The 13,679-nt window shown below is 53.5% G+C and overlaps 6 protein-coding genes across 6 annotated transcripts; 2 read left to right on the top strand and 4 right to left on the bottom strand.

The window, feature by feature from the left end:
* Window positions 1–24: 24 nt before the first annotated feature.
* Window positions 25–2,169, bottom strand: ASPACDRAFT_124038 (glycoside hydrolase family 125 protein). Its single transcript, XM_020196705.1, has 3 exons — window positions 1,911–2,169; window positions 598–1,856; window positions 25–503 (listed from the first exon to the last, which is right to left on the bottom strand). Exons 1-3 carry the CDS (start codon window positions 2,039–2,041, stop codon window positions 232–234), a joined length of 1,662 nt encoding a protein of 553 aa, XP_020053534.1. The 5' UTR covers window positions 2,042–2,169; the 3' UTR covers window positions 25–231.
* Window positions 2,127–4,400, bottom strand: ASPACDRAFT_124035 (uncharacterized protein). The gene is made up of 8 exons (XM_020196704.1): window positions 4,218–4,400; window positions 4,081–4,136; window positions 3,764–4,014; window positions 3,511–3,689; window positions 3,140–3,442; window positions 3,058–3,082; window positions 2,876–3,007; window positions 2,127–2,829 (listed from the first exon to the last, which is right to left on the bottom strand). Exons 1-8 carry the CDS (start codon window positions 4,275–4,277, stop codon window positions 2,543–2,545), a joined length of 1,293 nt encoding a protein of 430 aa, XP_020053533.1. The 5' UTR covers window positions 4,278–4,400; the 3' UTR covers window positions 2,127–2,542.
* A 49-nt stretch (window positions 4,401–4,449) lies between these two features.
* Window positions 4,450–6,523, top strand: rad18 (E3 ubiquitin-protein ligase RAD18). The gene is made up of 3 exons (XM_020196703.1): window positions 4,450–5,286; window positions 5,345–5,468; window positions 5,521–6,523. The coding sequence occupies exons 1-3, from the start codon at window positions 4,725–4,727 to the stop codon at window positions 6,140–6,142; spliced, it is 1,308 nt and encodes a 435-aa protein (XP_020053532.1). The 5' UTR covers window positions 4,450–4,724; the 3' UTR covers window positions 6,143–6,523.
* ASPACDRAFT_33110 (putative vacuolar sorting protein SNF7 family protein) lies at window positions 6,218–8,005 on the bottom strand (the record flags this gene model as incomplete). The annotated part of the gene is made up of 5 exons (XM_020199931.1): window positions 6,218–6,910; window positions 6,975–7,169; window positions 7,248–7,466; window positions 7,588–7,849; window positions 7,959–8,005. The coding sequence occupies 5 exons, from the start codon at window positions 8,003–8,005 to the stop codon at window positions 6,218–6,220; spliced, it is 1,416 nt and encodes a 471-aa protein (XP_020053531.1).
* A 465-nt stretch (window positions 8,006–8,470) lies between these two features.
* Window positions 8,471–10,740, bottom strand: ASPACDRAFT_46044 (uncharacterized protein; the record flags this gene model as incomplete). The annotated part of the gene is made up of 2 exons (XM_020201727.1): window positions 8,471–9,618; window positions 9,669–10,740. 2 exons carry the CDS (start codon window positions 10,738–10,740, stop codon window positions 8,471–8,473), a joined length of 2,220 nt encoding a protein of 739 aa, XP_020053530.1.
* A 516-nt stretch (window positions 10,741–11,256) lies between these two features.
* ASPACDRAFT_124024 (tRNA adenylyltransferase) lies at window positions 11,257–13,415 on the top strand. Its single transcript, XM_020196702.1, has 3 exons — window positions 11,257–12,445; window positions 12,498–13,049; window positions 13,116–13,415. The coding sequence occupies exons 1-3, from the start codon at window positions 11,641–11,643 to the stop codon at window positions 13,355–13,357; spliced, it is 1,599 nt and encodes a 532-aa protein (XP_020053529.1). The 5' UTR covers window positions 11,257–11,640; the 3' UTR covers window positions 13,358–13,415.
* The last annotated feature ends 264 nt before the right edge of the window (window positions 13,416–13,679 follow it).

Below are 13,679 nucleotides of genomic sequence, written 5' to 3'. Positions count from 1 at the left end.
CCTTATTTTTTTTTAAAAAAAAGAGGACGATGTATATGCTTTGTCTCAAGCGGACTCCAGCCTCGTGACGTACAGTTGACTGAATGCTCGGTATGCTATTGTTAGATGTATGTACACGCTTATAAAAGCCGTAGGCCAAACTCAACACCAGCGGGCGACATATGTATCACGAGCCGAGTACTCGCCCGCACACTTCAAACACACACACACGCACACACACACACTCTCTCTCTACTCAATAACATACGGCTCGGCCCCCTCCCCAAACACCAACTCGGGTTTCTCGGCGGCGAGCTTGAGGATCGTCTGCGCGAAGACCGAGTTCGCCCACGCGAACCACGGCCGCGTGTACGCGGAGATGTTGTTCACGTTGATCGACTCGTGGACCAAGCCCAGCAGACTCGAGTTGCGGACCAGGTTCACGCACTCGGTGATCTCGGTGGTGTTGTCCGTTGTCATCGCTTGCACGAGCAGGGACATGGGCCATGCATTCTGTAGACCGACTACACGAAACAAACCAATTAGTCCTCGTCCTCTTTTCTCTCTGAGGGTTGGAAACATACAAGCTGAGGGTGAGGGGGAGGGGGGGGAACATACTATGCGGACCCCCGATGCCATGGAAATCCGTCCCGGTCAGATAGTACGGGTTCCCGGCGGGACTCAAAATCATCTTGCGTGTATTCTGGTAGACCGGATCCTGCTGGTCGACAAAACCTAACAGCGGCAACGAGAGCAGCGAGGGCACGTTCGCATCGTCCATCAGGATGCGCGAGCCGTACCCGTCCACCTCGAAGGCGTAGACGTCGCCGTACACCGGGTGATGGACGATGCCGTGCTCGCGGACGGCCTGCGCGAGCTTCTCCCCGCGGGACTGCAGGTCATCCACGACGATAGCGAGGTGGGTTGCGTTGTTGTTCCCGTCCCCCGCCGCCGCGCCGCGGCGGCGCAGCATTGCGGCGGTTTTCTGCAGCTGCACGGCCATCATGGCGTTTGGGGGGATAAAGAAGCCCAGGATAGTGGCGTCGTCACTGGGCCGGAAGGCGCTGCGGATGAGCCCCGTGTCGCCGTTGAGCGGGTTGCCGATCCCCGCGAGATTGAGGGTCTCGGTGCCCAGGGTCGTCTGGCGCTGGAAGCTGTACTCGTTCGTCACGTACTGCTGGGCGGCGTTGAAGGTCGGTTGGGACTGGGCGTCGAGGACCCGCAGCACGGTGTCGAGGGCCTGGTACCATCTCGGAGTCAGGAACTCGGTCGACCCCGTGTGCTCGTGGAACTGGGTGCCCAGCGCGAGGAAGTTGGCCAGCGAGTCGAGCTCGTACTTGCACTCGAAGACCACGGAGGTGTTGTACACTGGCGTGACCGCGTCCTGCTGGCTGCTGCTGGCCGGTTGGATGCCACTTGCTGAGGGCGGCTGGAAGGCATTGCAGTAGGGGGACTGGATGACGTATTCCACCTGGGTGTTGATGGCGCCCAGGATGAGGTTGTAGAGGGCCTGGTCCTTCTTGGCCAGGGCCTGATAGCCGGAGAGCTGGTTAGCCGAGTCACGCAGCCATTCGGCGTTGATGTCGCCGGTGACTATGAAGGACTGCAGCCCTTGCCATTGAGGTGCGTTGTTGTTAGCTCGTTTCCGCTTCGGGGAATCTGTTGATGTTGATGTCTGGGTCCCGTTGACGTGCCAGCGGATGGTCGTGTCTAGCGTGTTGGGAAAGGCATTCCGGAACAGCTGCGCGAGATCTTTGTCTACCATCCGCGACGTCACATCTTCAATGACAGTCTCTACTGCAGGTGACGAGAAGGTTCGGCATTCGACAGAAGGGCGCTGGAACGGCAGATTCAAGGCACCGCCGCTGTACGGGGCACTGCGGGTGATCAGTTGGAATCTTCAAAGTTGGAAGGTCGGAGTCGCAACTCACTGTCCGACAGAGGAATAGGATAGGTAGTCAGGACAGGAACGCCGCAGAATCGCCTGCTCATCGCGAACTGTAGCACCTGTAGCGCCTATACTGGCTGCTAGAACTACGATTAATGCCGTAGAGCGTGCCATGACGAGCCTAGGTATTTGAGGAGGTCGACAGAGTGCGATACAGTGAGAGATAAACGATTATCCCACAAAGACCAAGGTAGAAAGAAGGGGAAGAGAAGGAGCCATGATGGAAAGTGGACTGGTGGGCGTGACGGAGGTGACAAGGGGAAGGAAGTTGGAATGCGGGCCAGAAATGCGGAGAAGATCAACAGGGATCGGCGCCGAGGCCGTCATCTGGTCGCGTCGCATTGCATTGTTACACTTGCACCGTCTGCATCGTATGACTTGTGACTCGATACGCCCATGAATGCGATAGATCGGTATCTAGTTGTCTGACAGAGATCTCTACGTTGTACAGTGTGAACACAGCTCCGTTCCTGTATCATGCCTCCACCCTCGCCTCCACCACTGGCTCGCTATTTTTTTGCAAAGAACGACATGATGCTGCCCTGACCAGCTTTAGGCCCGGCTTTCCCCTTGGGCGCACTTACGGCCGGCTTCTTCTTGGGCGGCGGTGCTGGTTCATCCTCCGAAAATGACTCCCAGCTCGGCTCTTCGACGGTGACTAGACCAAATAGTCAGTGAATGTCTTCCGAAAAAAAGTGCACCGAAGGAGATCTCACCGAGGTAGCCCTCTTCATCCTTGACCGTCTTTTTCTTCATCACCTGGCGCCTGCCTCGTCGACGGCCTGCGCGGACAATCACCTCTTCCTTGGGTTCGGCCGCTTTAGGAGGTGGTTGGTCGATGACATTGGACTCCTCCTCGGGCGACGGCGCGGCGTCAGGCATTTCTTCATCTTCTTCCTCATCTGTACGAGTCAACAGCTGCCAATGAAGCGGAATGGAGGAACATACCGTCATCCTCCATCATCTTCCGAAGCCTCTCCTCCCGCTCTTTCCGAGTCTCCCGCGTGCTGGTAGAAGCAGACTTGCCCGAATCAGGGAATAGTTCGTCAGGCTCGTCTTCGGATGCATCGTCCAGAACAACTGCTCAGTATTAGTCACTGTCATTTTCTGAAAACTTCTCGTACACTTACCATCTTCAGAGGCGCTAGGTTCGGCCTAATATGCCTGTTAGCCTGCATTCGCAACCGCACCTAGAACCGGAAGAGAACTAACCGTATCAACGCCAGAAGAAGCGGGAGTTGGCTCATCCACCTTCTTGGGCTTCGCTTTGGCCTTGGCAAACGAACTAAATATGCTACTCTTTTCCTTCTTGACCGGCGCCGTCTTCTCCGTCGATCTAGTCGATGAGACGGAATCTTCCCTTTTCAGCGACTGCTGAGACTTTGGTTCCTCCTCCTTAGTTTCCGTCTTGGGCGGCTTTGACGCTTCACTTGCCGTGGGCTTCTTCGCTGGTGTAGCCGATTTGGCGGGTGCAGGTGCAGGCGCAGGTGCCGGTGGTCGAACGCCAGTTCTCCTCTACCACCCCACATATAGCGCATTAGAACCGCAAGCGGCGAGAATGACCAATCAAGACAGACACACACCTTGACGTTCTTGTTCTGAATCATGCCCCAGGATGACCCATGCTCCAGCGGGTCTTCCTGCGCATGGTTGGCCAGTGTCTCCCGGGCCGCGTCCGTCAAGACATTAAGATCCTGCAGCACAGTAGGCTGCAAACTGTAGACATATACTGAGGCGATAGACTGGAACGTTGCTTTCGCATCTAGCCCCCATTATCAGCTTATAAAACCACGCGCCATGCCATACTCGTCCCGCAAGTCTGCGACAGTAACTCACCCTCCAGATCTTCCTCGCGCACAAGCAATATTGAGGTGATCGCGACTTCGTCTGCATCGCCATCCTGGTTGGGCATCGAGCTGCTTATGTAGGGGCTGCTAGGGGGAATATCGTCTGTATCGGCGCTGGACTGGAAACCATTCGCGGAGGTTGCTAGCTCGGGCGCCTTCTGAACTCCCGTGAGAATATACGTCGCATTGACGCTGTTGGGTTTCTTGTTGTTCTCATTGTGGTGAAAGTCGTACAGCATTCTTGCAATCAACCACTGTTAGCAGACGAGCTTCCATGGTATCGAGACAGCTCGCAGTAGAACTTACTGCTTCGCTAAAGTGCTATGCACACGGAGAGCTCGACCCAGCGAGCGATAAGTGACCTAAGCATTCACATGAAATCGAATCAGAATTCCAATCTCAATCCCCAACCAAAACACACACTGCTTTCAGGTTTGACTTACCGTGCGCTGCTCATTGAGAACATTCTCCGCTAGATATGTCTTATAGTCCGCGATCGCCATGATGTCAGAATATCGCGTTTCGCTTTTGTCACTTGCACGAAGTCAACAAAAGTGAGCTGCGGACAAATCGGCCGACGAACGGACGCGTTCTCCACCAAACCACTTTACGCGCATCAGTCAGCCAGCTTCTTTTCCGCGGCAGTCTTGGCGCCACCCGCCGCCGCCGCCGTCGCCGTCGCCGAAATCCATCCCTCCATCAATAAGTTGATAATATACTTAACTATAAAGAAAGCGCTCCAAAAGAAAGCTCACCAATTCATTCCGCCCTCGGAATTGTACTTCACCTCAAGCCCCACCAGCGCTACTCTCACCCAGCCTTGAGTCGCGTTGGTCCTACTCTATCATTTGGACATAAATTCAGAGCAGCTTCCGGAATACCCACCAAACAAAATCCCAGAACCTCAATGCTTTCGCAATTCTCCACCGCTGATACCTTTTAACTACCCAATGGACCACCAGACGTTTGACCTCCCCGACTCGACCGACTGGCTGGCCACGCCACTGTCCCTCCTCGCGCCGCTCGAGTCCGCCCTGCGATGTCAAGTCTGCAAGGACTTCTTCCAGAACCCCGTCATCACCTCGTGCAGCCACACATTCTGCTCGTTATGCATCCGCCGCTGTCTCAGCACGGAGGGGAAATGTCCCGCGTGTCGCAGCTCGGACCAGGAGCTGAAGCTGCGGCAGAATTGGGCGGTGCAGGAGCTGGTTGAGACCTTTCAGAATGCGAGACCGAGCGTCTTGCAGCTAGCCACCCAGGCGGCGGCGGCGCAGCAAAATGGTGAGGAGGGGGTCTTAGCGCGGCCGGCAGCGAAGAAGCGGAAGGTAGATGTGTCGGAGGAGCTCGGAGACGGGATCACGACTACTTCTACGGATACGGATATTGCTGCGGTGAGATCAGTGGAGGGGGTGCGGACGCGCTCGCAGGCGAGGGGAGGAGGTCTGACGCGGCAAGCTCCCGCAGAAGTTATTGAGGTGATTGACGATAGTCAGGATGAGGAGTTTGTTCCAGGTATGTTTTTCATGTCCTACAAGCTGTCCGATGCAGTGTGCTAAAGGCTGGCTTCCAGCCGATGGACTTGTCGCGTGTCCTGTATGTCAGCGGAGGATGAAGAACGAGGCCGTGTTCTCACATCTTGATAAATGCACCGGAGAACCTGCACCACCCAAAGCTTCCCCCAAAACCTCCTTTGGGTAAGGATGCTCTCATGCTTACGTTAGTGAGAACCGGTTCTGACTTTTATAGCTCCCTACAGATGCCGATGTCTGCGCCGGTTCCATACAGAAATCCCAAGAACAAGCCACTTGAGAGACTTCCAACCATTAATTATTCTCTATATAAGGAGAGTATGCTTCGGAAAAAGCTCAAAGATCTGGGCATCCCCAATACAGGCCCACGACCACTGCTGCAAAGACGCCATACCGAATGGGTGAATCTGTGGAACGCTAATTGCGACTCCAAGTCGCCTAAGCCTCATGGAATCTTGCTGCGTGAACTCGACATCTGGGAACGAACTCAGGGCAACCAATCGTCTTCATCGTCCGAGGCTCCTGGATCAATCATGCGCAAGGATTTCGATAAAGCTGCTTGGTCATCAAGCCATGAAGACGACTTCAAGAAACTCATTGCCAACGCTCGGCAAAAGAGTCGCGCGGCGGCGCGTATGACAACACCACAAGAATCCGCTGGGTCGAGTACAATGCAGAACACACCTGCTTCCGAGCTGACAGATGCCCCATTCCCAGCGGAGACCACAGATCCTTCCGTTAGTGTGCTTGTAGATGCCAGTATGTCAGGTGCTGTGGCGCCCGAGACTCCACTGCCACCAGAATCATTCAATGACGGATTGACTGAAATGCATCACTAATGCTCCGTGGTGTTGGCCGCCAAACATCGTGCGCTGTAAATATCATCTTCGACGATTAAAGACTATGCTCCTTGATCACTGAGCTGTGGCGCTTGGGTTTTCTTCGACCGACATGCGGGACAACCTCTCCTCTAGCTCAGAATCAAGATCCTTCTCTGCTGCTGCACTGCGCGCGGCTTCTTTGGCACGCTGTTCGAGGTTGTCGAGTTCGGCAAGTTTGTTGCGGGTCTCTTCTGCCTCTTTCTCCTCTCTCGCCTCCCGCTCTTGGTTCTCCAACTCCTCAAGCTCCTCATCGATCTCCATCTCGTCGATCTGCGGACCGGCCTCATTCAGGATGTTTCCCACCTCATCCACCTTCGTCATCTCATCACGCAACTCCTCCACCACATCCTCAACCCTAGCCGCACCTCCGATCTGTGCATGCAAGCCACGTAGCGCTCCAGCGCTCGACTCCATCACCTTCACGAATTCGACCTGATCCGTAGCCTGTTCTATTTTCGAATAAACCTCCTCGAGCTGCATCAGGGTATCGAATCTCTGCTTGAGATTGTGCTCGGCAAGTTTCTTCGAGCGTACAGCCGAAAGCGCAGAGACGCGATTCTTGTTCTGCAGCGCCGTCTTCGCAGTCATATTCAGCTCGTCAATCTTCTTCTCCAGACTCTCGACCTGGATGGCCATCGTAGCCATGAGCGATTTGATCGAGGCCACGGCGGTATCTTGCTCCGTGATCTCCCTCGGAGAGTCGTTGGTGGGTCTAAATCTGATAGTCTACACCATAATTAGCCATAAACACCTCGGTGGTCATAGACAAAAAACAATGGAAGAAACAAACCTTTCCATCATACGCGATGGCCCCACTATCGCGGGACAGATACAGCAAAAGCACATCCAAATCCGCATTGGACAACTGGCTCCCCTCATCCAAGATCGAAGCGAACTCCTCCACAAACTTCTCCTTAGAGTAAACCAGGTCCGTCTTGGATGGATTCTGCCCCGTAGCCTTCTTAACCACTCTCTCAGCAGCTTCCTGTTCCACAACCACAGCAAAGCAATCATCAGCCCCTCACTTAATCTAACCGCATTGCCTCTTCGTTTGATAACATACCTTCAGATTCTCCACCAGCACCAACTCCTGCGCCTGCAGTCGGGGCGTCGCTTCCTCGGACCCCAAAACCACCCCCTTCAACTGCTTCATCCCCCAGCTCATGACCACCCAGGGACTCAACGCCGAAGTATCGATCCCCCAACCGGGCTTCTGCAAGCTCACCCCACTATTCTTGTACATCTGCAACGGCACCATCGTGCGGTTCCGGATAGCCTCATCCTAAAAAATCAGACCCAAAACCATGGCCGTGTTAGCGACGAGACTTCGATGCCCCGAAAAATAACACCCCTGATAAACCCTTTGACTAAACAAGATGAGGGAAACAAAAAGAGAGGCTCACAAAAACCGCCCCCAACGCCACAGGTCGCCCGCACTCGGGGATCTCCAAATCACGGAGAAGAGTCTCATCCGCCCGTAGGATCAGATGATTGGCCTTTGGCTTCGCGCTGGAGGAGGACGAGGATGAAGGGGTGGAGTGGATGTAGCCGTGTTTCGCGGCGTTGGCGAGGGCGTGTTGCCATGCTGCGATGTTGGTGTTATACCCCTCTGGGTTGATCTTGCGGTGGATGGGGAAGTCGGAGTATAGGGATGGAAGGCGGTTTCTGTCATATCAAAACAAAGGGTCAGTGAGATGACACTTCTGGTGAGCTGTGCGATAGAGTGGGATTCAAGGGACAAGGGGCTGGCTGGTCCAGTCGATGGGTTACCCACTTTCTGAATTGATCCTGCGAGAGGATGTAGTTGAGGAGGTCGTTCATGTTGGATTCCGCGGGTTGAAGGTGGTAGATTTAGATGGTGATGGTGAGATTAGGATTAGATACTCGTGGGAGGAAAGCTCGAAATAAATCGTCAGCAGTGAACAGCACTGTGAGGGCTCTGCCTGCTTGACGGCTGCTCTGGCCTTTGTTCCGCGGTCCTTCGGGTGGGAATCTGATGTCAATAAATGGGCCAGCCCGTTGGTTGTCCGGGTGGTGATCTTATCGATAAGATTGGGTCATGTGATGGTTCGTTTCGGGGAATGCACCGTGGACGTCATCGGACGCCCGGGAGACCCTGGTTACTGTATGCCGGGCTTACATGAGATGATGGCTCAGTGACTGGCAACGTAAAAGAGCAGAGCAACTAGAACGCAAGTGATACGTATATACGAAGCATTAAATTCGACGAGTGTCTATAATGATGTATAACCTTCCATGCGCCTATCCGGCCTTTTCATTCCGTCCCTAAGCTCGTTCAAAGTCATCATCGGCTGCATTGTCATTATCCCTCATACCCTGTGTCGGGCTAAGTCCGGAGTCCAGAGGATTCACAATCAGGGACTTCCTATTCTTGCGTCGATCCAGCTGCTCGCTCGTCTCTTCGGTTCCCAGAGCTGCTGCGGTGGCTGTCTCGTCCCTAGTATCTAGGCCTCGAGCCTCAAGATACTCAACCTTCACGGCATGCCTAAGGTTGTCGATGAAAGTTTGCATCTCTGGCATTGAAAATACCCCATCCCCCTGCAGAACGTCCGCATACAGGCGCTCCGCCTCCTCCAAGGCTGCCGAGGCTAGGGAAGGTTTTCCCAGTCGAAGCCACAGATCTGCAGCGAAAACGCTCCACATCCCGGCCTTGCGACGACGAGACCCCCATTTCATGCCAGGCACGGCATTGCGGGCCGCATAACAGGCCGAGATTCGTTCACTGAAGAGACCCTGACCGATAGAGCCGGCGAGACTCTGGTCCATGACCCGCATGGCCCATCTAGCCGCGCTCTCTACCGCCGAGCCACCCCGTGATTTAAGCAACTCCATCGCTAGAGTCAGACATCGTAGAGTGTTAGGCGCATCCGAGCATCGAGTTAAGTACGAATAAGAGGCCGTCTCGAGCATCTGATCAATCGCCTCGATCTTGACTTTGGTACTCATGGAAGATGGACTCAAGAGCATGCTCACAGCAGACATCTCATAGGCACCCGCGTGATATTTCCAAGCCTTGTCATTCGCGTAATCGGACCGCAAAAGTTCGTACGTCGATGCGGAAAGCTTCCAATCACGAAGCATAAATGCAAAGTCAGCCATCTTACGTAGGACAGCCTCGGGCGCGTCAAATCTGTAATAGCCATGAGCCGTATCATAATTGCCACTGGCTCCACCAGAGGTCAGACTGGATCGAGAGCCGGATCCGAAGCCTGCCCAACGGCGTGACATGGACATGAATCTTCCGCTGATACCACGTCTGCGAGAAGCTACTTGATCATTCCATACCGCCACTCGATTTTCCATGTACGGCACGACTGATTGCGCAACTAATTCCCGAACGAATGCCCTGATCGCCATCACATCCGACTCAAAGACGTGCGGAAGCCCACCCGTGTCAAGGTCTACTAAGGGCTCTGGTACTTATTAGCACTTAACGCACATCAGTACAAGCGACCTGTCTCACCTGTCCGTCCATACAACCGCTCCGATGGCGAAAGCCATTCACACTCAGGTACTTGAACACTGTCATCATCTGTAACCACACATTGATTGCTGCGCAATCTCAGCAGGTGACAATGAAGCCCGAAATGGCGTTTCATTTGATCGTATAGCTTCGTAGACTCTGTGATGTCGTCGCGATCCTCATCATGCACTAAGACGTAATACCGGAGATACTCAGGATGGATCCAGTCAGGCACCCGTTTGTCTCCATTGTTGGTGTCTGCATAGAGTCGTCTTAGAGTCTCCAGAGGGGCAATATTGCGCGAGCTGATGGCGATAACACAGGCCACTGGATGTCGAAAAGTCTCGTGGGGTGTCGCCGATGCTATGGATAAAAGCTGTCGAAGGTATAGTTTGTATAATGGTGATGTGCTGGGGAAACCGAGAAAGTCCTTAGGGTATAGAGACCCGCCCAGCGGATCGTCCAATGAGCCCAGTTGCTTCTCCAAAACCTCCTCCACGTGTGCTAAAGGGGAGCTCCGCCCCCCGCTTGACTCAGGGGGACTTTGATTATTGTTTCCAAGATCGACAAAGCGCACTCCGTAATCCTCCCAGCTCCGACTCGCTCCAACACTATCCCGAATGACAAGCTTTCCTGGGATATTCTCGCCAAATGGCCGGATTAACTGCCAAAACCCGCCCGCAAACCCTTTTTGCCGTACTAATTCATCGGTGTCCGCTGATGCATAGACTCCAACTACAGGGGAGAACGAGCGTATGATCAGCGAGCGTATCTCCTCGGAGCCTTCGAACCGTCCTTCTACTGGAGAGCCGAGGGATGACCGGGCCAATTGGGGTGTTGACGATCGAAAGGACGGCGTCCGCGGTGATGCTGATCGAATTGGCAATTCTGACGTCGTGGCGGAAAGAGGCGGGGTTGGGGATGCGACCCTGGACCCAGCAAGATCTGCATCTAGAGACGGGGAAGAGTCGCGGCGCTGGTTTGGATACCTCGTCTTGGAAGCGCCACGCGGAACGCCGGGCGAGAACGACGGCGGAGGCTTGACCGGAGCAGCATCTCCGGGCGATGTCATGGACTCCGAGTAAGTTGCGACGCGACACTAAAAGAGGTTGAAAAGAATCTAGAGCCCATCGACTGGGAAGACGGGGTCATAAAAATTAAAAGGTCAAGCGAGAAGTGCGCGAGGAGTAGAGTCAGCTGTCAGCCTGGGAGATGTGGAATGGAGAAAGGAGGGAAGGAAGATGAAGAGAAAAGAAGACGGTGCTGGAATGAATGAAGCCACTTCACCGCGGCCGCAACGTGGGAGAACAGTAGAGGTAAATTGGACCATGCACGTGAGACCTCCTGTCAGCCACGGACAATTATCGACTCGGCAGAATTTCAAACTAGCCTCAAAGACTCATTTAATCGATACACATTAGATTGTCAATCACCTCAAAGTCAACAAGCCAATAACAACAAACCGACTCTCTGTGACCTCACCGTACCGATGGAGAATGATTCTGAAGAGGCAGGCGGTGAAGGTAGCCTGCATGAATCTGCCGGCTGTACTATCGCTCCGTCGCTGCAGTCATGCTCTATTCTTGGAATGGACTTCTCTCTTTCGGAGACTCTTTCGAAGAGCAGCACGGTCAATGTTCTGTCATACTTTTCCTGCTGAACCGCCTCTGAGTCACGGTTGTCATGGCATATGTTAATGTGTGCGACTCTCCTCCCCCGTGCCCTTGTCAAGTTCCCTCGATTCCGCCCCGCCGTCATTCTTTATTCACGGACTTGTAGCGCTGCCCATTCTACCCCTCTAACACGCCTCCATCCTCAATCCTCTACCCCCAACTCATATACTCGGCAACACCTGCACAAGCACAGAGCTGCTTTTTCCATTTCGTTCATGAGACGTCCCGAATCCCGCAGCCCTTCTCACCGACCGGAAAAAAGACGGCGCCTGTCTGTGGCTGCCTCGCGCGAGAACACCATGAGCGAATCCACCGATACTCTTCCTGAAATCCAGTTGACGCCTCTCGAGAATACCCTTAAAACCCTCCTACTTGATGTTGCACAGTATATACATGAACGAAGGTGCGCAGAAGGTTCGCATGATGGGAACGCCTCCGGCACTGTCTTGCGATTCACTGGAGGATGGGTGCGCGACAAGTTGCTCGGAGTGGACAGCCAAGATATCGATGTTGGCATCAATAACATGACTGGATATCAGTTTGGGCTCCTACTGAAAGAATACATGGACATCCCTGGCACCTTGGACAAATACCGGAAGGATCATGCGAGCGGCGATCTAGGCAAAGAGCTTGTCAGTCTGCATAAGATCGAGGCGAATCCGGAGAAATCCAAGCACCTAGAAACAGTGACGACGAACATTTTCGGCTTCGATGTAGACTTGGTCAACTTGAGGAAAGAGACATATACTGCCGACAGCCGGAACCCTCAGATGGAATTCGGAACAGCCGAGGAAGACGCGTTGCGCCGGGACGCCACCATCAACGCACTTTTCTATAATCTCAACGAGTCCAAGGTCGAAGATTTGACCAGACGCGGTCTTCGGGATATGCAGGACCAGATCATCCGCACCCCATTGGAGCCATATCAAACATTCCAGGATGACCCATTGCGTGTGCTACGACTAATCCGTTTCGCAAGCCGCCTGGGATACCTGATACACCCTGAAACCGAGGCGGCAATGCAGAACGCTCATATAGGCGAGGCTCTAAAGCTTAAAATCAGCCGTGAGCGAGTCCTGAAGGAACTTGAAAAGATGCTTTATGGTGAGCGAATATGCCTTCAACTTACGCTAGGGATTATGCTGATTATTTTTAGGACCTGATCCTCGCGGTGCCCTACATATAATAGATCGTCTAGGTCTTTATCCGACTATCTTCGCTAATTTCCAAGATGATGCCACTGTTGAGACTTCATCCTGGCCTTTCGCCTACAACACAGTAGAGAGACTGATACGGCCTACTGGTGTCGACCCTCGACAGACAGTGGAACAAGTTCGAGACTTTCTCATTCGCGACAAGCAAGAGGAGTTCTACGCCTGGATGCTCTCAGCAATGGCTCCGTGGTCAAAGGTCCCAGGCCGCCCCCCAAAAGGCAAAGGGCGGCCACCACCGCCTCGGGCTGCAGAGGTTGCCAAAGAAAGCTTGCGAGCTGACAACAAAGTAATATCTGTTGTGGGAGATGCGGCAGCAAGTTGGCAGTCGATTATTGAGGTAAAGAACTCAATCTTGGAAGGGGCTGTGAGTGGAACGGCAATGGAAGTTCGCAGGCACGTTGGGTTGCACATTCGTTCTTGGAAAAAGGACTGGAGGCTGTGCATTGTTCAGGCCATACTTCAGGAGGTCATGAGCGGACGCCAGTATGACCTAGGTGAGAATCTCAAGCCCATTCTTTCCGCAGAACCCGGACGGACAGCTGACTTATGCTGTACATTAGTGGTCGAAGAGTATGCCCGGTTTATCGGGTACATCAAGGAACAAGGCCTACAAGATGTATACGATCTGAAACCGCTTGTTAATGGCGATCAAGTCATGAAGACAATGGGTGGTAAAAAGGGACCATGGCTGGCCAAGGCATTGCAGATGGTGGTTGAATGGCAACTAGTGCATCCCGAGTCAAACGATCAGGAGGAAGTCCTGAAAGTCTTAGCTGATAAAAGACAAGAGCTTGGGATTTGATAGAGTCAAAATCTATGAATAGAAGTTAGCGCATAGCTGAACAATTTTTGGTGGTCTCAAGTAACTGTAGTCATGGAGTTGCAGCGTGACTGACGGCTTGGACGAAATCCGCCAACTGACCGCTCGCTGCATAAACTGCCGTCATACAAACCATTGGATCGCAGTCCAACTTTCTCCTCAAATTCTCAAATTCTGGACCTCTGTGTCACCTGAATCTTCTCACGCCTGTTGAATTTCTAGTAAAGCCTTCAATAACAACCCACAACTCATCGTAATCTCCTTTTAGGGCAAGAGCGCTGGATTGCCTGCCAAGTGCACGGAT

This window comes from Aspergillus aculeatus (assembly GCF_001890905.1).
Source record: "Aspergillus aculeatus ATCC 16872 unplaced genomic scaffold ASPACscaffold_14, whole genome shotgun sequence".
Lineage (NCBI taxonomy): Eukaryota > Fungi > Ascomycota > Eurotiomycetes > Eurotiales > Aspergillaceae > Aspergillus > Aspergillus aculeatus.
The sequence above is the reverse complement of the archived record's forward strand: the minus strand, read 5'-3'. Positions and strand labels throughout refer to the sequence as shown.

Bases quoted from the DNA above. Each gene is read 5' to 3' on its own strand.
- ASPACDRAFT_124038 (XM_020196705.1), bottom strand. From the start codon at position 2,041: ATGGCACGCTCTACGGCATTAATCGTAGTTCTAGCAGCCAGTATAGGC. The intron at 1,857-1,910 runs GTGAGTTGCGAC...GATCACCCGCAG, and splicing joins TCCTATTCCTCTGTCGGACA to TGCCCCGTACAGCGGCGGTG. The intron at 504-597 runs GTATGTTCCCCC...TGTTTCGTGTAG, and splicing joins TGGCATCGGGGGTCCGCATA to TCGGTCTACAGAATGCATGG.
- ASPACDRAFT_124035 (XM_020196704.1), bottom strand. From the start codon at position 4,277: ATGGCGATCGCGGACTATAAGACATATCTAGCGGAGAATGTTCTCAAT. The intron at 3,690-3,763 runs GTGAGTTACTGT...AATGGGGGCTAG, and splicing joins GCGCGAGGAAGATCTGGAGG to ATGCGAAAGCAACGTTCCAG. The intron at 3,008-3,057 runs GTAAGTGTACGA...AATACTGAGCAG, and splicing joins ACCTAGCGCCTCTGAAGATG to TTGTTCTGGACGATGCATCC.
- rad18 (XM_020196703.1), top strand. From the start codon at position 4,725: ATGGACCACCAGACGTTTGACCTCCCCGACTCGACCGACTGGCTGGCC. The intron at 5,287-5,344 runs GTATGTTTTTCA...GCTGGCTTCCAG, and splicing joins GGATGAGGAGTTTGTTCCAG to CCGATGGACTTGTCGCGTGT. The intron at 5,469-5,520 runs GTAAGGATGCTC...TGACTTTTATAG, and splicing joins TCCCCCAAAACCTCCTTTGG to CTCCCTACAGATGCCGATGT.
- ASPACDRAFT_124024 (XM_020196702.1), top strand. From the start codon at position 11,641: ATGAGCGAATCCACCGATACTCTTCCTGAAATCCAGTTGACGCCTCTC. The intron at 12,446-12,497 runs GTGAGCGAATAT...GATTATTTTTAG, and splicing joins ACTTGAAAAGATGCTTTATG to GACCTGATCCTCGCGGTGCC. The intron at 13,050-13,115 runs GTGAGAATCTCA...GCTGTACATTAG, and splicing joins CGGACGCCAGTATGACCTAG to TGGTCGAAGAGTATGCCCGG.